The 21,318-nt window shown below is 39.6% G+C and overlaps 2 protein-coding genes across 4 annotated transcripts in view; both read right to left on the bottom strand.

Moving 5' to 3' along the window:
- Nucleotides 1-945: 945 nt before the first annotated feature.
- On the bottom strand, nt 946-4,319 carry C2H1orf115 (chromosome 2 C1orf115 homolog). The gene is made up of 2 exons (XM_054399113.1): nt 4,035-4,319; nt 946-1,805 (listed from the first exon to the last, which is right to left on the bottom strand). Exons 1-2 carry the CDS (start codon nt 4,317-4,319, stop codon nt 1,686-1,688), a joined length of 405 nt encoding a protein of 134 aa, XP_054255088.1. The 3' UTR covers nt 946-1,685.
- Nucleotides 4,320-9,367: 5,048 nt separating this feature from the next.
- The window catches only part of MARK1 (microtubule affinity regulating kinase 1), a 59,604-nt gene continuing 47,653 nt past the window's right edge, over nt 9,368-21,318 (bottom strand). For all 3 annotated transcript variants that reach the window (XM_054399250.1, XM_054399252.1, XM_054399251.1), the window contains exons 13-18: nt 21,034-21,227; nt 17,936-18,036; nt 15,674-15,835; nt 14,644-14,898; nt 11,837-11,881; nt 9,368-9,734 (exon numbers count right to left, since the gene is read on the bottom strand). In XM_054399250.1, coding sequence (XP_054255225.1) covers nt 9,380-9,734; nt 11,837-11,881; nt 14,644-14,898; nt 15,674-15,835; nt 17,936-18,036; nt 21,034-21,227 — 1,112 coding nt within the window. In that variant the 3' untranslated portion in view covers nt 9,368-9,379. The remainder of the gene's footprint in view (nt 9,735-11,836; nt 11,882-14,643; nt 14,899-15,673; nt 15,836-17,935; nt 18,037-21,033; nt 21,228-21,318) is intronic.

The raw sequence follows: 21,318 nt of genomic DNA, 5'->3' as shown, positions 1-21,318 counted from the left end.
TTAGAGCCTCTGCAGCCTCATCTCCACACCTTGCTTTTCCTGAGCATTTCCACATAGTCTGGGATACAACTTCTAGCAGTGTGCAGAGGCCATAGGCACAACATGGGGAAGTTTACACTGCAGCTTCCCCTTGCTGCTTGGGCCACTGCTGAGAAACTCCTCCTTTGGGTGCTTACTTATGTATATACGTAAAACACACAACACAGATCACTTTACTTTTATTTACAGTCCAGTTAGAAAAGAGTATTTTAAAAAAATTCCACCTTTGTTTCACTTGCTGCATGTAAAAGAAATACAGTGTGGTTTGCCAAGACACTCAAAGACTTTCATTCAAGAAAGGCAAAGAAATGAGCAGAATTTTTGTTCCCCCCTGCACCCCAGGTAAGTCTTAACTACTTGATTACAGAAACACTATCAAAACTAGAAAGATCTATAATACAGAGAAAGTGCTAGCAGGGAAATAATTTACAGCTGCCACAAAAGACTGATAGAAAAAAAAACCCAAAATAACCAACCCAAACACACCCAAACCCCACAGAATTTTGAAGACCCATAAAGCCACTTGTTCCTTTGTGATCAAACCAGATTTATATCCCTGGAGGTGTGACACATTAGCTGCTCCATCTGCACCACTCTGCCGAGCCACTTGATGTTGACATCCTCTAGCTATAAATTCCACATAAGATGGAGCTGGTAGGTTATTTGGCCCCAGTCTCACACAGATCAGTTTTACATTCTTATACTAAAAGCTGTATGAAAGTTTTGGGTTGGTTTGGTTTTTGGTTTTGGTGTTTTTTTGGTTTTGTGTTTTTTTTTTTTTTTTCCATTTTTCTTCCTGGTGAACACCACAGATCTGGGTGTTGTTATGCTCCAAGCTTCCAGAATCAGATATGTCAGATATAAACTCTGTTCTCAGTAAACAAAAAATATCTGCAGGTTTCACAGCAGCAGAGGAAATGTTTTAAAATACTAATCACAGTAAACCTTTAATGCCCCAAAATAAGAAGTAAAATACATCTCATTTTCCTTGTGGATTTTTACATCAGTCTTATGACTTAAAGACTCATCATGTCCAGTATTTGAAAGGAACAGTTGTGATGCAGCAAATTTCTCTGTCTCAGACTGCAGTCCATTTATATCCAAGTATATTTTTAATTGTATTCATAACCCTAACTCTCTCTGGGGAAAACCAAAAACAAACACAAGCAACAAAAAACCTCAGAAAACCAAAGACTACCTTTTCCTGATCCCATGTTATCTGTTTCCTCCACTGCTTTGACAATTCCTCTCAGTAGCCAGACTCAAATCTCCACCTCCACAGCCGCCCCTGCCATCCTCTATTTTCCTTCACTTCTCACTCCTTCACTTACTTGCTTTTCCATCTATCTTTGGCTCCCTTCCACACATATCTCAAAGCTCTAGAAAACCAGCTCATGTCTGAGGATGAACTTCAGGTCAATTAGTCGAAGATTATTTCCTCGTCTTTACATTTCTTTAACCTGCTCTGATTTTATAAAGCACCAGAAGCTTAGAGAGGAGCACCCAGTCCTGCAGAATAGGCTGGCGCAGGAGCTCGGGGCTGGGACTAGTTGTCCAAGAGGTTTCTCAGATGTGAGTCTCATATTTAATCTTAAGAAAGCAGCAATGGCCTCAGGTCCTCCCCGGGTGGGCCACATGGAGCTGCTCTAGCGGACGAAGGATGCCACATGAGCAGCCACACCAAAGGGAGCGGAATAGGCTGTCGCTAATCCTTGCAGGCCGACCACCAAGTAGCGACATCCCTTCTGCAGAGCTTTGCCGACGTTCTGCAGAGAGACACAGGAGAGGTGATAGGCAATGCCACACAAAATCAGTCCAACAGCTAGGGTCACCAACTCAGAAAATGGAACTTTTCCCACAGCTGATGAGGGATTGAGCATGGAACACCATTTTGCCATCTATTTTTGTACAGAAATACACACCCACAGAGTATAGTTAAACGGAACGGATGCAGCCTCCACAGGAAGCCAGGCTTTCACATGGGCTTCTATTCAAGAATAAAATTAGTTTAAATTTGCACCTAGTTTGTAGCACAGAATGCGTTTCTCACCCAGAAATGTTCTAAGTATGTTGGTAACTCTTAAAAGCATATAAGCTGTTAAAACTGCTGCCGAACAAGAAGGCAGTAAATCACTGAGAATACTCTCACAGAAATTTCATTGCTTTTGGTGAAAACAAGATTTTTTTAAAATCAAAATAAGAATGTTTTGACCCACTTTCGTGTCTGTACGAGAGTTCATCTGTGTACCTTGTTAGAGATTACAGATTATTTAAACCAAAAACCTTAATCTCATTTCAGTTTTGCTCTTGATAGTTTTTGCTCATGTGGCTGGTCAGGACTGGGGAATTAATCCAGAGTGGTCAGTTTATAGAATATAGACCTGACTGTTGTTACACTTTAGGGTTGCATGTGACTAGATGAAAATTTTCTCTTGTAATATGGAAAACACTGAAACTAGAGGATATACTTTTAAATTGGTGAAATCTAGCCAACATCTCTTATATTTCTAGGATTTCTTAAAGCTGGAATAAATTCGTACTGGCACGTGAAAACCTTCAGCTGTGACGGTGACATTACATAGCTGAATTTTGCTGTATTTATTCCTATGGAAATTTACTTGAAGGGAGTTAAGATGGCAAAATAAAAAGGCAACTCGAGACTGTGGATGGAGCCTGAGAACAGAGGAGGAGATGCAGGGCCTCCCCTTCCCACATCTGCCCCTGTCCTACTGTATTACAAGTTTTTCCCTCCCTCCTGCACTGTCTGGGACTTACCTACCCAGACCTCACCAACACTTTCACAAATTGCTCTTCACTGCCAAAACCAAAGTGGCAAACCTTCCTTGTAGGGATGTCGTCTGAGTGATACAAAAGGGAGCAGGCAGCATCCAAGAACTGGCCTGTGCTCCAAAGGCTGCTACGAGCAGCCTTATACCAACAGCGCACACAGCAGTGGCATCACCAGCAGCATTATGAACTATTTGAAATTTACAGTGTTAGAAATCTGAAGTATCAAATCCATCAGGAAAGAGAGAAATGTACGGTCCACCTGTTTATGAAATGGTAATATCTGTGAGGCCGGGCTGTTTTTCATAAATTTTGTGACTCTCATAATTATGTAAATTTGCCAAGCTGACCAGCATAGCAAGCTTATCTTTATCAAAATTGTAATTTTTAAAAAGAATGTAGCAGAAAGTCTCATCTCCTAGTGACATCTGTAATCTCTCAGGTGGAAAAAGATTCCTGATACCAGACTGGTTTTTCCTGCTAACACAGAAACTAATTTTTTGTTACAAATATCCAAGATACATATAAGCTGGATTTAACTGCTATGAAAAACAGAAAAATAATCGAATTCTTCCACACAGCACTTTTGTAAGCAAAGGCACCCGCCCCTCAGGGGGAGAAAAAAACCCCAAAACACCGGACTGCAGGACTTGGGAATAACCACAAAGGAATGTGAAAGAACAGTTTTGATCCAAAACAGTTGTTATGCAATGTTGTGGGTTTTTCCTTTAACTCCTAACAGTGATTTTTCAGGGGACACCTATAAGGTAAATTGCCAAATTCAGGTCCTGGAAGTATGTTATAGCCCTTAAGTAAAAGGAGAAAACAAAAAGCTAATTAACTGGAAGTTTTAAGGAATGGTGTCAAAACAATGACGCCGAGGGAAACGCAGAACAAAGAAAGGCCAAGTACCCGTCACATGGATCAGCTTAGTGTCATTTTCACTCCGAACCGGCAGATTTTCTACTCTTTGATCCAGGCGAGGGTCAGTGTCGTGCCTTCCCCAGCAGGACCGGCTCCTTCCCGGTAAGACCAAGGCAAGCCAGTGGGCTGACCCCATCCTCGTAGCTAAGCGCTGGCGCCTAATATGCCTGCAGCACAAGGGGCACTTCCCAGAGCCCCTCTGAAAAGCCGGTGTCGAGCCCCCGCTGCCAGCAGAGTCCTGCTGCCCGCCCGCGGCCGGCCCCGGAGCACTCTCCCCGCCTCACCTTGCCGTACTTCTTCAGCCGCTTCCCGTAGGGTCGCTTGCCGGCGGACCGCGGCGGGCGCAGCGGCTCGTAGGATTCGGGCAGGACGGCGAAGCGCACTTTCCTGGAACCAGTGCCCTCCTCCTCCTTCTTTTCTAGCGCCTCCGGTCGCGGGTTCCCTGCGCTGTCCCCAGCCACCGCCTCCTCCTCTTCCTCGCCGGGCAGAATGGAGACCTGGTCGTCGCCGGGCCCGCGGCGGGAGTACCTGCCCCTCACCTTGGCGCCCAGCCGCGCACCCACCGTCATGGTGCGGCCGGACGGTAACCCGTCTGCACGGACCTGCGGGCGCTCCTTGCCCTGCACTGTCGCTATTGCGCCACAGGTGTGGCCGGAGGCGGCCGCTGCCCCCTCCCCGGGGCGGGACGGCTGCGGGAAGAGGAGCTCGGGCCCGGGCCGCTCTGTGGACCGTGACGCGGAAACCGGCCTTGGGCAGCCGGGCGAGAGCTGACCCCGGCCCCGCGGATAAACCGCCTCTCGCCTTAAACCGCTCTTCGCCTTGCTGGAGAAGTGGGGGGCGGCTGAGGGAGGCGCAGGACTCGCCCCTTGAAGCGGAGGAGAGAGGAAGCCTTGCACGGCGCCCGGGCTGTTTCGACCTCCACACGCTGACCACGGGTGAAGCCTTGTGATAGCTCTGTCCCTGGCAGTGGCTGTGGGGGAATCACACTCTTCTCGCGCGCTCTCTCTCTCTTTTTTTTTCCCTTCGCAGTGTGAAAAGCCAAATTCCTTCTGCTAGCGATGGCCCTGCTACGACCTGGGCTGAACAGCATCTCTAGTGTACAGGGCTCAGTTCCACTACTTCTGTTCAAGAGGAAAGTACCGAGATCTCCATTTAGAGGCAGTTTCCCAACGGCTTTTGGCCAGGTGTTTGAGTGGGGATTGACAACCAGGAGTCTGTGCAGCCCGGTGGACTGCAGTAGAACAGTAGTGCTACTCAAATGGTGTTCATGCAGCTGGGGTAGTTCAAGAAAAGCAAAAATGGATAGGGAGGATCAATGTCATTTATTAAACCAGTTGGTGTATCTTCTCTCCAGTAACTAGTGATAGCACAAGAAGTGGCCTCAAGGTGTGCCAGGGAAAGTTTAGATTGGATTTTTTAAGAGAAGTTTCTTCACTGAAAGAGCGGTTGAGCATTGGAACAGGCTGCCCAGGGAGGTGGTGGAGGTTTTCGAAAGACGTGTAAACATGGTACTTAGGGCCACGGTTTAGTGGGCATGGTGGGGGTGGGTTGGCAGTTGGAATTCAAGGTCTTTTCACAGGATCACAGAATGGTAGGGGTTGGAAGGGACCTCTGGAGATTCTCTAGTCCAACTCCCCCACTAAAGCAGATTCACCTAGATAAGGTTGCACAAGCATGCATCCAGGTGAGTTTTTAAAGTCTTCAGAGGAAATAATACCACCTCTCTGGGTTGGTATATCCTCAACAATGCAGAGAGAGTGGAACAGAGCAGCATGTAGGTCCTGCCCCAAGTACCTATTTCAACAGTAATCACATGAAAGGGAGCCTGTAACAGATAGGGATGGGAGTTTCCATCCTCTGATACATTGCTGTGGATTTTAATGTGCTACTTTCATAGACAGTTTGAAGAATGAAGTAATTGCTTCATGCTGAGTGAGAAGCATCATCAATAAATAAATCTGTTAGCAGCTGCTGAATATATGATCTTTCATCTTGTTAAGCTCAAGCAACCTTGGAAATGTTGGGGTTTTTTTTTGTGTGTGTGTGTTTTTTTTTAAAGTATTATTTTTCTGGGGCCTTGTGAAAAGTGCCAACATGTAGGTTTTCTGTTTATAGATGTTACTGAACATATCCTTTGCCCCTAAATGGGATGTGTGAAAACAGTGGAAGATAACCTGTCTTCTCAGAAGGAGCAGGCTTTTCCACACAGACTGGGTTTGCAAATCCCAAATTTGTTTCATTTCCCAGAGTTCAGCTCTGGAAACCTCGAGTATACATCTCTCAGCTGAGATTTACTGTCTCAGTTTGCATGGTGGCAGGGCAACCAAAATGCATTCTGAGATAAAGTGGTCCAACTTAGGTGTTAACACTGTGCATGAAAAGTCTCGTATCTTAACAGCTCATAGAATTTTAGCATTATCCTAACTATATATGGCATTATTGATACCACTTGGTTCTCAAGCATTCTCAAGCTGCAATGAACGTTGATATTCCTTTCCCTGACCTATGTATGTTTTCATCATTTGAACTGGACTGCATGTCTGGAAGTCTCTGTGTACCTTAACCAAAGCAAAAAAATCCAACCCAAACCAGCAGAGCCATGCAGTAGTCTCTTAACTGCTCACCCCACACCCACAAATCCTCTAGAAATGCTGCCAAGAAATGATAGTTGAATCCATAAGCCCTCTGAAGATCTGAGACATCCCCATTCCTTCCTGGAGCTGCAGAACATGACGCAGCATTCAACTTGTCTTTCAGATTGCTCAAGTTAAAGCTGTGCTGATAAAATGTTGCACTGATCCCTTCCCACAGGAAAACCAAAACTGCATTTCAGATCCGAATGTTCTTATTCTGCTCACACCCATGGAGTAGTTTTTACAAGTGACAGGTACAGAACAAGGCAGCTGCTGAGGGACTCAAACCCCAGGCACTGGGGATTCAGCATGTAATACCTCGCTGATCTCTGCTTGCCCATAAAAACAGCAGTTATGGAAAATCTCTTTCTTGTATCTTCCCCTCTTAGTCCTCCCAGAAAGAGGAGATTTGGAAAGCCCAACAGAGGCTTTCATGTGCACCTCCACCTTTTGCACTTGGGTTGTGCCCTTGCTGAAGCACTTAGTGATGTATTTATTCTGGAGAGTCTAAGGTGGGTCACAGCTCATCTTCCAACAAGACAAAAGGAGGAAGGAGGTCAGCAGGACATGGGAATTAGGGCAATGACACACTGCTGGTAGGTACTAGAAATAATACCATTTGCAAACTGTTCATAGACAGAAACATAGGCAGGCTGTGGTGCTATGTTTCATGGGCTAGCGGAACTAAAATTTGTAACCCAGTACCTGTGTTTTGTACAATGTTAACACATCTCTGGTTAGGTGAAGGGCAGCAACAGTCCAGGGCAGGAGTATCTGTATAAAAACTGACCTGCAAAGCGGGAAGCTTCCTAAGCACTTAATCTACCATCTCACAGCATGACCTATATTTTTTTTTCCCTGAACCTTCTAAAAAGGCAAAGGTTTTCTATTTTATGATTTAAGTTCATGCATGATCTTGGATCAACATCATAGTTATGTTCCAATGGTGTATTTTCAAGGATATCTGAATGTTCATGAACATTTACAGGTAAAGTGAGCCCTGTCCCAAGGCTGATTTTGGGTGAAATCCTGGAAAAGCTCCTGGCCACCCCTTTCTAAGAAGTGCTAAACCACTGATACTTTCTGGGCAGTGCAGGACCAGGGAACCAAGGCAGTGCTAATCCTGATTCACACAAAGGTGAAGTCTGTAACACCTCGAGACTATTTTGCTACCTGCAGTAATTATTGCATTTTTATAAAGGGCAAACAACAAGGATTTTAGTATGAGAACTGTTCAAGTAAGTTTTAATAGAGTGCACCAGTGAATCAAGATGACTTGCATCAGATTTTGTTTCAATGAACATCAGATAAAAAAAGAAAAGGGGCTACAAGTTCTTTCTTTCCAAACACCACCCTTTTTCTAAGGCAACAATACACGTCCATTTCCCAACATAACTGTTACATAGGAAAGCTACATCACAGTACAGTATGTAAAGTCCATCTCAGTCAAGAAGCCATTAGAGAATGGCACATTTACTACACTTACAGCCTTCTAACTTAGGGTTACAGAGTTTACCACAGCTTTTTTTTTTAATTTTTATTTTTTTAAAGTGACAATTTCTTAATGAACTTTCTATTCTTCACAAGAGTGTGCAGATGGGGCCCATATGTTGATATTACAGTAATTACGACATTAAATAACATTGCACGACCAACCTCTATGGTTAATTCAGTACAAAATAACAAGTATTAAAATGTACCAGTACTAGTGGTTTTACATAGTTTATAATCATTAATTATGAAGGAAAAAAAATGTGGGATTCTTTTTTTGTTTTTCTTTTCTTTTCTTTAGGCAAGTGCCTAATTACAAAGCTGCACATTACAGGCATAATGATGTGGAATAAATACAAGAAATCTGGTAAAATATTAAACACAAACAGGTTACATGGGAACAAACTGTACAAGCACAAAAGCATAAATCAACAATTTATCATTATAAACAAGGTATGTTTAGCTGTAAAATATTATGTGGAATTGCATGTACTCTTTTGGGGGCACATGTTCCAAAAGCCAAGCTAATTCCTGAGGTGGTATTATTAACTTATACAATTGGTCAACACTTCAGATTATCTTGTGCTATTTAAACAGTCCCAATATTAATATATTTCCATAAAATGGAATTTATAGTACTCTGAAGGCAGCAAACAAGTGATATTTTACACCATGATATTCAAATGAATTAATTAGCGGTTCTCCACGTCGGTGCTACATTTGTTAATGGGCCACGGGAGTAAGCACTGTAATTTGCAGACAGAACATCACTTACGCCTGGTTTCTGTTCCCCAACAGCTCTGAGCTGGCCCAAGGCAGAACAAAAAGTTTTCAAACTGTAAGTGCCAACACTGTAAACATGTCTATGGTTTGGTTGGTTGTTTTTTTTTTTTTTGTTTGTTTTTCTCCAACTAAACACTGTCCAATAACAAGAGCCAAAGATAAGCAGGAACAGTCTCGTGTGAAACAAAAGCCGATTATTCATCAACTTCTGGTTCAAATCATGAACAATCTTTAAATAACTAAAATGGTCATGCTACAGTTGTGAAAACTATTTTTGTGCATTGACTCAGGACACAAGTTTTTTAAAAAACGCATGACAGAGGTAAGACTTATAAAACCCACCAAAAATGTAAATGATAGGGAAGAACTTTTCCAACTCAAAGCATCAAACATACATTTCTGTGCAGAAATCTAGACAACTATACAAGATCTGAATTTAAGCAGTCATCTTTTTATTATACAACTCTATGAACATAAAATGAACAGAATGCTCTATATACTTACCTGTACATGTGAACATAACTTCTTTAGCTACAGTTATTTAATATAGGTCATACTGGATTTAACTTTACAATTCTGAATAACTATGTATAACCTTATTGCAATAAGGGCAATCTCTACATGGGGAGTTTCACAGGCCAATCACGTTAGGCGTTACCAGTACATTCAAAAGTGTAGATCATGTATGAATCTTCCCTGATCCCCAAGAAATTAGGTTCTCTTTACAGCTTAAGCTCGTTTGCTATCTTGGAGGCAATGTTCTTAAACGCGATAGAAGTCCCAGATATTCTCTTGAAGCGAACCCCGTTGAGCGACAACCGTGGCAGTTTGCAGACTTCCATCTCCCACTGGACAAGGCTATCTTGTCGTGCATCACCGTGAACACAGAAGAGCAAAAACCTCTCTTTTTGTTCATAATCACAGTTATTAGCATCTAACACTTTGCGAATCTCTCTCATCATATCGTTTGGGTCCATAGAACTAGTGGTCTTCATACTCCACGTGAACCGCAAAGAGCGTGGCTTTGAATCTTTGCTATCCTCCTTCTCTCTGTCCTTTGGCTCCCCAGAAGTGCTCCTGGAAGAAGTGACAGACAGAACAGTCAAAAAATAAAAGCAGTATAGCCAAGAGACAGAGGAGAAATACAGTTTTTGAGCAGGGGTTTCTAAACTGCGTTTGGCACACCACTAGTCACATGCAAGCTTATTCAAAGAGTTTGACAGAGCTGGCACAGTTGCACACCATCTCCTGCACAGCACTGGGAGCTGTTACCAGCATTGGTGCAGCTCCCAGTAGTGGTGCACAAGCAAAGCCAGTCTGGAAACCCCTGCTCTAAAACATTCTGATGACAACATGTGCAATGATAACTGCAGCAGACACATGTCTCCATACTGCTCCAAAGAAAGTGGAATCTATGTAAAAGCATGACTGAAGTTCTGCTGAATTCATGATCTGGAGCATGCCATACACCAACAAAACTGAAGTTGAGTGACAGTCCTGAAGCATAAATCATACTGTAAAAGCAGCGGAAGAAGAAACCCTACCCTGCAATTTACAAATCTTCAGTTAATTTCCTCCTCTCTTTCCCACCTTTCCCCCATTTTGCATTTATTTCGTATTTTTGACCTCTCTCTGTGTAAAAAGACCTTATATAGTGATGTGCTTTATTTTAATGTAAGTAGAATTTTGTGCTGTAATTTGGTTGCAAACAGCTTGTTTGTCAACCTGTTGAGTACACAGACAGCAGCTTTTTCACACAAGGAACAATGACATGTAGACAGAAAGTATTTTAGTTGATACAATGACTTAGAATTTTACAAATTTCCAGTGTTTTTACTCTAATGCTTCCTTACTGAATAGATTACTTTTTCCACTGTAGAAAGCATTTTCAGAAACAGCACTAATTATTTTAAAGTAATTCCACAGCCAGCTATTTCTGTTCTTGTCCCAGGTGCTGAAGATGCCTGATGCCTTCCCCATCTGTCACTGGGGAAAGGTGCTGTTCTTATTTTGATGGTCTATAAACTCTTGCTGTGCAGAGAGGAGTCAAAACAAGAATTTCTACTTTAAGTCTTATTGTGATCCCCAGAGAGCCACATCAACAGTAAGGGATAGAGCATGGCAGGGATAAGATCTCAAATGACTTTTAGCCCAAAACAGACACTGTAGGATGACAGAAAGTAGAAGCAGCTAGAGAATGAAAGCAAGGGCTGAAAGCAACTTCACACTTAATTGCATTTAAACATTTGATTAATCTCTTTTCCCTATCCACACTAAGAATTTGACAGGTAATAGATTCTTAATTGAAAAGGGCTAGTGTGGACAAAATGTATTGTGAATTATACAATGTATCCTGTCAAAAATGTGTGATGTGTTTTTGTTTTGTTCATTTGTTTTTAAATAAAGGGTTTCTGTTTTGAAAGCTAAGTCAATACTTTCTGTAAGTGACCAGTTTAGAATGCAAACTACAATGCCTGTTCATTAGAGAGCATAAAAAGAAAAAGTTATGCACTGTGCTAAGCACACCAAAAATGCAGAACCAAATGCTGAAACATGGCAAAAGAGCAGATATACTGGAAAATGAGCATATGAAAGAATGCTTTACTACTAACAAAGCACCTATATCTTTATGTACTGCTGTTGCCATACAAATTCAATATTTAGCAGTCACCACCCTTTTTGCCTGAATGTCGCTTATTTTGTTGCTCAGAGCAAAGTGACATTCATTTCTTGGGGATTATAAGGTGTTTACTTTTGGCAAACAGCAGCTTTAGTAACAGACACAGTATGTAACTACAGTAAAACTTTAATAGATCCATATATATACACACAGACACATATATACATTTTCTACTGAAACCAAAAGTAAACACCATTAAATATTTATAAGCCAGATCATGATTTTAAGTGCCTAAATGATTGGTTAGCTCCTATAGGGGGGCTTTATTATTCAAAGGAATAAGCTTAAATAAAGTTTTATATTAAATACTTCGCAAGAAAGGAAAAATGAGGGATAAAGGACCTCACCAAAACCCCCTCCCCCACAAAGAAAAAAACATTTTTGAAATGCAGGTTACTTAAGCACTGTTCTGTTTTACATCCTGGTTAACATCTTTAAGAAATCATTTAACCCTTGATGCGAAAGACCTAGGAGCGAAGTATTAATAGTGGCTCCTCACCTTGAGGTGTCAGTTCTGCCACTGGCTTCGCCTTCACTTGGATCCCTCAAAACAAAGTTAAGGTTGAGATTCAATGATAAAGGTGAAAAATAAAAGTTAAGAAAACCTACATCTAGAGCAATATTATAAAGCTACTGAACAGAAAAAAAAAAAGTAAAATCAGTATAATAATGTCAAGCCTAATACTGTATTTTTTCCATAGGTGCAATTTTAGTTTCCCTTCATGATAACTTCTTTAGGGTCTGACACGTAATTATTTACTGCTGTTGCCTTTGTTGTTGGTGGTTGGTTTTGTTTTAATTGATGATAAAATTAACACATCGTTCTCAACCTACTGCAGACAGAGCAATGGTCACACGTAATTCCAGCATGCACAGAGGAGCAGTCTGATCCAGCTGGGCTCCCCTCTGCTCTCTTCTGGGCCAGGCCGTTAGACCTCCGTCTTGAAAGCACTTAGGTACATGCCTGTACTTATGCACACTCAAGTAATTAAAAGCAAGACATGCCTAAGAGTTTGCAAGGCCAACTGTTTGGAGCCCAGTTCAGAAAGGTTACTTTGACATCTGCTTGACTTGAAGCAAAATCAGCTGTTACACTGACTTTGGTAAAATTACCAATGAACTTGAGTTAAATATATCTTTTATATTTTGTTGAATTAAGAGCTGTAGTTTACCAAGTAACTGCTTCGTATTATACCTTTTCTGTCTGAAGCAACTTGAAAGATATCCATAGATTGTATGAGCCACCTAGGTATGTTCCTAGTGCTGATGTACAAACATTTTAACGCTAAATTTCAATTAGCTGATTAATAACTTCAAAACACAAATACTTTAGTAGCTACCATTGGACAAGTATCATCTGACATAAACCATTGATACTTCAACACCCTACTCATTAAGCATTATCATTGTGTATTTACTTCATATACTTACCAGAAAAAGCATTTACCTTTGGAAAAAAAAAAAAGGCAAAGAAAAAAAGTCTTTCATGACACCTTCCAAAGTATGCTTTAAACCATTACTTCCTGAAGAGCACAGAAGTTAAAGGCATGCAGTTAATGTAACCCAGCTAAAATAACAACCCCCTCCTCCACCCATGTAATCTCAGCCAATCCGAAATTTAAAACAAAAAGAAACAAAAACAAACACAAAACCAAGACAAAACATCAATAACTACCCCCAGCAACAAAACCCCAAAAAGGCCTTCACTAGAAGAAAATGTATTTTTAGCAGAATAAAACATAATAGAGAGTTGTACAAAAATGCTGATTAGTAAAGATCATTTTAGAAGACATTAACTTACAATGTTAATTCTGAATGCACAGTTCATAAACTTATTTTGCTACCGTAGTTTAACACAATGAGAATACTAATTCTTTGACTCTTCAAAAAAAAATTAAAGATACCATTCCTTGCGAATAACAATGAGCTACAACGCAAAAACCCCAAACCAACAAAAAACCAACCAACCAAAATAAATAAAACCAACAAGGAAACAAACCACCACTGAACAAACCAGTCTGTGCTCTTGAAATTGGTTAGTTACCTAACACAATACACCTTTCTTCCCCTTTTGGAAGTCTATACTGACACCACAGTTGATTAACTTCACTGGAACCTTTTCTCCTTTTAAAATACAGAGAACAAACTGTTTCCTCCAACTATGTAAGTGCTGGAGATACCAAATGGAGGATCATCTTCAGGTTTCTGAAAAAAGAAAATCATCCACATACTTGATTTTTTTTTTTTTAGGCCATCAGAGTGTGTGCCTCTTATAAACTCACCAGGTTAAATCCATTTTAGGAAGAGCATCACTACATTTCTAACTTTTTGTTTTCCTTTGTAGTATCACCTTTCATAATTCAATGTTTTTACTTCCTTCCAACTATTAGCTTAATCTGGTCTTGAATTTTATTTTTAACATAAAAATTACAGAATTCAGTACAGAACAGCATGATTCTGCAAAGGAAATAGGGGTTTTCAAGACTTAATTCTGCTGTAATTCAGATAATAACGCGATATGGACACATCCATAAGTGGGCTTTAAGAATTATAGGTAAAGCACTGTCAGAAAGAGGCAAACTGAAAATTAAGTCCCCTTTCAGAAAAGCCTTTGTGACTGCTAAGTCAACAGTCACTTGATATTAAGCAGTGGATTTCAAAATCTTTCCCAGCACCTCTCCTCACCGGACTGTTAGCATCATCACAGGAATGAATGCAGGTCCAGGATGCGTAGGTTTTCTTCTTTCAGAACCCCGAACTTACATTTGAAGAAGTTGGTAACATGATGCGGAGGCTGCATGATGCTGGAATATTAGCACTTCCAGACATCTAGACTCCTGCTCACTTCGAAGCTTCTCATTTATTCACAGATTTTAGAATTCCCTGAGACAATTTGTTAATATCTGTTCTCTCTATGCACAGCAATAAAATTAAAAATATAACCCTTGCAGCGAACTGCATGCAGCTAAAGAAGTGAAATGTTGTTAACATTAAACAATGACTCACTTTTAAGTCACTTTAATTTGGTTTTAACTTAACTGTTACATCTTTGTATTCGAGCTGTAAAGCATGAGCAAAAAAAACCCCTTTAAGTAGCATTCTCTTGCACCTTTAAGATAAAGAAGCAGAATAGCTAGTCAAATATATGGTTAGAACATACACATAAGTAAAACAAGGCAGGTTCTGCGAGGAACACACAAACCAAGCAGCGTTCTAACTACATTTACTTCAGACTTAAACTGGAAATTCTCAGTGATGGCCCTAGTTATGGCTGCTTTTTTTTCTCTTAAAACTCGAGGTACTAACCTGCGAACAAACTTGGAAGTTATCTTGCTTATTATACCAGTTGATGTCCCTCTTCTAGCGTGTGCAAAAGCACCGGTTTCGTGTGATGGTGAGGCGGGCGGTCCATTGTAAGTGGCATTACGCCGCTCCCTTAGCTGCTCACCATGGAAAGTGCTTCGACTTGAACTCCCCCGAGGAAAGCGGGTTCGGTCTGGAGTGGTAGTGCTAATACTATGAGCAGATGGGGAAGCAGCAGGCACTCTTTGAGTTGCACTGCTGGGAAAACAGAAGCATAAATAAAGAGAAAGCCTATGCTAGAAACGCTCCTACAACAACAACAATTTTTTTAAAGATAGGGAAAAATAGCCAACAAAACCCTGCTCTTGATTTTTTTAAAGCCTGAACCTGCTACTGATTTGCTTTTATGATTTGTATTGAGAAATGATCAAGATACTTTCACTGTTAAAAAAAAAAATCAAATTATCTTCAGTAAAAAGTAAGTATACACAGACAACAGGAAAAAGGTACAAAAGCCTTCTTTCAGAAGAATACATTCATCAAAAGCTTTAACACACCAGCACCCCTAAAAACTTATCAGATATTTCTTAAGTAATCATCTGGCACAAATAAATATATAAAGCTACCTAGGGTTAAGTGTAAGAGCAGCTATACTATGGCGCTTTAAACAGAAATGACTCCATCAATCTACAAAACTAGGAGGCTAACATTTCAGTATTTCACTTGACTTTATGTTAGTCTGTGTTGTACAGTCCTGCCTACTTAAGCAACGTTTTTAGCTGCTCAAGTTTTCCAAAAGTTTCCAGACGGAGGCAGTCAAGCAACTTCTTCAACTGTATATAAACATGTGTGATGAACAAAATCAGGCTGAAATCATCTGCAACACCCACACTACTTGAGCAAACCACTGCTTTGAAATAGAATGTGACATAACAGTTTTGAACAGATTACAAACGTATTGAAGTATTCTGTGAACTGACCAGCAGCATTTCTCAAGTGCACAGCATCAAGGAAATAATAACCAAGATATTACCTTGGTCGGTAAGCTTCAGTGCCATCTTTGATGGTTGGCAGTGTAACTTTTATAGGATGACCAGAGGCAGACATGGACTTTTGATGTCGAGGCCGTGTTGACACAGCAGAAGCTACTGCAGAGCCTGCAGAAGATGTGCTACTTGCAGACATTTCTGTTAGGCTTTACCATGGCAGCAAGGTAGGAGGGACAAATGAAAAGGGAAAAGAAAGGTTAGTGTCAAACTCCATACAAAATTAGGGAAATAACAACTATTTTATTTTTTTTTTAAAGCACAGCAAATGCTGTTTAAGTAACCAGAAGACTAAGTGGCCAGGCTGCCTGTCAGCTAAAGAATACAGAATGATGAGAAAATTATGTTCACCATTATATGTGAAATCAGGCCTTTCATTCCTCCCAAGATTAAAGCTTTATACACACCAAGAAAGACTACAAAGAATACATGGTAATTATAAAAAATGCTGAAAAAGAAATTTGCAAAAGACTTAAACAGGTGGGATAAATACATTGGACTCTTTTGTTAAGGGAATACACTTATTTTCACTTAAACCATCAGGATCTCATGCCACATTATCTCTTGAAAGTGACTGCATCTTCTCCTTTGGACTATACCAGCCACTGCTAGATTGAGCCAACGCTCTCCAAATACAGCTTCTTCTACAGGTACTTTTATTTCTCCTTTCTCTAAGTGGCAAAGAAGAGGTGAAAGTAGCAGCAAAACCATTGTGTTATTAATTTTTAAAACAGAAGTCAAATGACTTAAGCCAGAGTACAGCTTTGCCTCTAAAAACGTAAAATGAAATTGCATTAATAATGTACTAGAAACAGCAGTCCCAAAGCAGTAAAGGGTTTGGATAATAACAATAATAAAGAATCCAATGATTCAAGATGTTCAGCTACACCACTCTGTAGGAAAGGCAAATAACACAACTTATAAGAAAATTGCTCTCTGTCATTTTTCAGAATATACTCAAAGATCTGAGCATACTCACTGCACTCATGAAAGGAACAGGGATTTAGAGTTGCCTGCTTTTTGAATACTGTAGGTAAAATTAAATATAAACTGTAAAAATAGAAACTTGGAAATAAAATCTTTCTGTTATAAAGGGGTTGGTATTAAATCTATTGAAAGAAAAACTTTTATCAATCTTTGAGATTCAGAAAAAATATTTTACTAAGTATTTTGACACTAAATCTAGAAAACAACAACAAAAAAGGGTAAAAAAAGGTCTATAAAACATACCTTATTTTCTTTCTTTCTAAAAAAAAATTATTGTTACAAACTTGGTTAAAGTACTTTAAACTATAGACAGAATTTGAAAAGATGCTTTTAAAAAAAAAAAAACTAAAAATTTGATATTAAATACTGAATTTTTTTTTGTTGTTTTTTTTTTTGCTTTTTAACATTAACTCCTTAAAGCACTTTAAACAGCTGTACTTGACATGCTCCATAGTTTATCATTTTACTAAGATCAACAGCCCTATACATTTCCTATTCTGAAAATTAAATGCATCATTAAAAAAAGAAAAAAAAAAATCAAGCACTAAGACAGAAAACAAAACCAAACTGGTGTTATTTCATGTTAGGGATTTTTTTTTTTGTTCATTTAATCTTAACCATTTTATTTAAATAGCTTGAGAGTAAGATGTATTGCATTAAATTAAATCCAGGTTTTATCATTTTCCATTATCACCAATGTTTTATTTTTCGTCCAGGAATAGGGGCTTACTAACACCAAGCATGACAAAGAATGTATTTTTGAAAAACAGTAGTTGTGGCACTGTTAAATACAATAGCATTTAACAAAACACACTAAAAACTGTGTGCAATTTTCATCCCACATACACAAATTGGGTATCATCGCTACTAATATATTATTTAAGTCAAAAGATATCAAAAAGGATCAACAAGTCTTAATAATTTCAGTTTTGAGTGATTGCCAGGACAAGGGAAAAAGGCTACAGTGTTAGGGCCATCCATCTGAAGTTCTGCACAGAAAAGCTGCCTACTTAGTTGTCAGCATAGTCACTTCACTCAGTGTTGGAAGGCAACCCTTGGTAATAAATATGCTTCTGCAAAAAGAGGCAAAGGCAGGTTATAAATTTCAGCCCAAACACAGAAACTGTGGTGGAAGACAAGACAAAAACATGCAGACTTTATGTTCTCCAACCACGCTTCACAGTGGTATCGATTAACTGCATAATCTGCTGTTTCTATGCTCAGTTCTTGCACCCAAATGAATAAGCAAAGTGGAAGAATACCTGTTGTCCTTCCCATTCTGTATTGCAGAATAGCGATCTGAAGAACGTTCACAAACATAAGTGTTCCTCCTTGTCATTCCACTGCCAGAAAATACATTATTCTAGAAGAAAATTAGACTACAATTAAAATTAAATACTTTTTTCTACTGTGTGTATTATGGTATACAAAAATGTAAGTGTGGAAAGTAAACCAAACGAAGTTTAAACCGTTTATGTATGTTCTTAATATATCGAATAAGTCTTCAAATTACTAAATATGACATGCATTAGTCAAAAGATTAATATGTGAGTCTTCAAATGTACCAGGTTAATCTTTCCACACAAATAATTTATACCACAGCTGCTTTTTTTCTAATAGCTCATAGACCATCTCCTTACTGTAGCACTGAAAGCACGCTAAAAGAAAACAGAATCCCAGAATGCCAGGTTGGAAGGAACCCCAAGGATCATGTGGTCTGACCTTTCTAGGCAATAGTGTAGTTGAAATGAGATGGCCCAGCACCCTGTCAAGCTGAGTCTTAAACTGTCCATTGTAGTGGAATCCACTACTTCCCTTGGGAGATGATTCCCATCTCTAATGGTTCTCAGGATGAAAAATTTCTTCTGGATTCCAACTGGAATCTCCCCAGGAGTCTTTTCCACATGACTCCTTGTAAAAAGGGGGTATCTGCTGTCATGGTAGCCACCATTTATGTACTGGTACATAGTCATTAGGTTTTCTTTCAGCCTTTTCCTCTCAAGGCCAAAAAAATCCAGCTCTCTCAACCTTTCCTCATATGGCAGGGCTTCAAGTCTTCCAATAAAAACTGAGAAATTTGATTTTGTGATACTTTCTTTATTAAATATTGTTATCCAATTTCTATGCACTGTCTTAAATTGTCTCTTAGATCAAAAGACAAATTGGAATCTCAGTTTGGAATCCATCTATCTGGTTGGTTGAATGGCTTCCCTGTGCAGATTAAGTTGACAACTAGAGATCCAGCCTTATAGTTTGTTGCCTCCTGTTGAAAGAGTTCTTCAGAGAAAAAAAATGGAAATATTACCAATCTGCATCAGTCAACACAAATAATGATGCAGATACCACAGCAAATAGTTCTTGTAGCACTAAATACTGATTGGACTTTCTATGACTAATTTCAGTTTGCACACACCTCATAAAGTACCTACAAACTTCTCCCACCATGCATGGACTAGCTGCTGAAGAGTTGCTTTCAGTACATGATGTATAATTCTTAGTTTTTAATGCAGCATATATTGAATTTGGGATGAGAGAGAGGTTTGCAAAGTGCTGACGTTACATAGTGCTGCACGCTGGCGAAAGATTTCAAAGCCAATAAACTTGGGTACTGTAGGACATGATGAAGTCTACAAGATTTACTGTGTCTCCCTCATCTACTGGTTTTTGGCATTAGTATCACCCCACAGAGACTACTGAATAAACTATTTCAAAGCCCAATTCAAAAGCAACATTACTGCACTGTTTTTGAAACTGAATTCTCCTAAGTTACACTGAAGGTGACAAATGTGTCATGTGACAAATGTGCTGGGGAAAGCAATCCTGCTTTCCCCATCATTGTTACCCTCAAAATTAACAACAGTGTTATAAATATTCTCCATATTAAATTAGCTTTGTTCATTTCAAAGCGTTGGAGTTTTAACAAACAAATTCACTTTTTTCAGACATCACTATTCCTTAACTGTGCCCATTACAAAGCCATTCACAAAGTCCTCAAAATAGCAACAGAGCTAAAACCATAAATACTGAAGCTGCCATTAGCAAATAAACAATTTTTTCATTCTTCACAGCAAAGATACTCCACTGTAATTAGTTCTCACAATGCAAATGCATGCCTTGGACATATCAGCTTGTGACATACATGATTGTAAATCAGCTTTGGGGCACTGAAGTTTTAGAAAAGCTCAGGTATGAAATCTCATTTTTGAAGACTCAAAAGTTCCTGCATGAAATCCACATGGCCACAACTTCAAAGACTCTTTATGGGGGGTAAAAAGCTATTTAAAAACAGGAGGAAAAAAATGTCTGAAGTATCTGCAGATGTATTGCAGACAGTCTGCAGAACATTAATAGTTAAATGAACCTCAGCCTATTTTAAGAGAATTCTAGCAGAAATGTGCAACATTGCCCCATGAAAGCTGCACATAGAATCCCAAAGGGCACTGAGAATTCCTCCTGCCCACCTACTGTACTAAAAGATGGTCAGAATTTTTGTATTGAATACAAAGGGGTCTCTTAAACAGTAAAAAAAGTATACTTGAATCTTAAAATTACAATTCCTGTATTTCTTTGTTGTTGTTTGTTGACGCTCCTCCCACGAGCTGTTGCTCTTAAGTAGCTTTTCAAACGTTCTGCAACATTTTTTCATTGTGTATCCTAAACACTGATACTATTGCACATGAATTCCCGCAAGGCAACATAGATGCTTTCACATTATTAAAGACAGATTCTCCTACCTGAAAAAACACATCTGAGGCAGTAATATGGTAAAAATTTACAGAACTACAAATGACATCACAACAGCAGAACTAGAAAACTACTAAATTCTTAACACAAGAATCAGGTTGTAATTTGTAACACCAACAGGCACGCACACTAGGGAACGAGTGGGTTGTTTCCCCCCACCTCACCCCATTTCTAAGTCCAAGTAAAGTGATTTCAGAAAGCTAAATGGATAAATTTACAGAGGAAAAAAATTCAGGAGAGATCCAGATGAAACCTCCAATTCAGGAAGTCTCTTGACTCCCTTGTAGATACACAAGCATTAGAAACCAGTAGAAGAGCACTTCACATGGGCTTTCCTTAAATATCCACCATTTGTCTTCAGAGATCGTCAGTTTGCCCAAGTGCAGACATTCTCCTGCTTACTGTTATGTTAGTGTTATTAAAAGTAAAGTTGAGGGGGGAAGGAAAAGATTTATTTTGAAAGCATTCACTGTAACCCACTTCTGTCTGCCAGTAAAAGTTACCACAAACAGACTTAGTGGCTTTTTTAGTAACCTTTATGTCTATAGTAACCTTATGCTGCAGATTTTAAATCAGAGAAAAATAAATATAACAAGCCAAAAGCACACAGACTCACACTGGTAACTGCACTTGATTTCTTCCTTTCTGGACCCACAAGTGGACTTGCAGCCATCTCCCCTTTGGACCCCACTGTAGTGCTGCTAAGTTTGCGTGAGACATCCTTGTCCCAGTCTTCTTTCTGTTCGCTTTCCACGCTGTTTGCCTGAGCCCTTTTCGTGTATGACACAGCAGGAGGAATTGAGGGACCAACTGCCAAATAAAAACAGTATTAATAAATACCTAAAAATAATCACCGTGTTTTTCTTGGCCAAAATAGACTAAATATAGTTCCCCGAGACCA

This window comes from Indicator indicator, chromosome 2, assembly GCF_027791375.1.
Source record: "Indicator indicator isolate 239-I01 chromosome 2, UM_Iind_1.1, whole genome shotgun sequence".
NCBI lineage: Eukaryota > Metazoa > Chordata > Aves > Piciformes > Indicatoridae > Indicator > Indicator indicator.
Note: the sequence above shows the minus strand (reverse complement) of the source record. Positions and strands in the feature narration are given on the sequence as shown.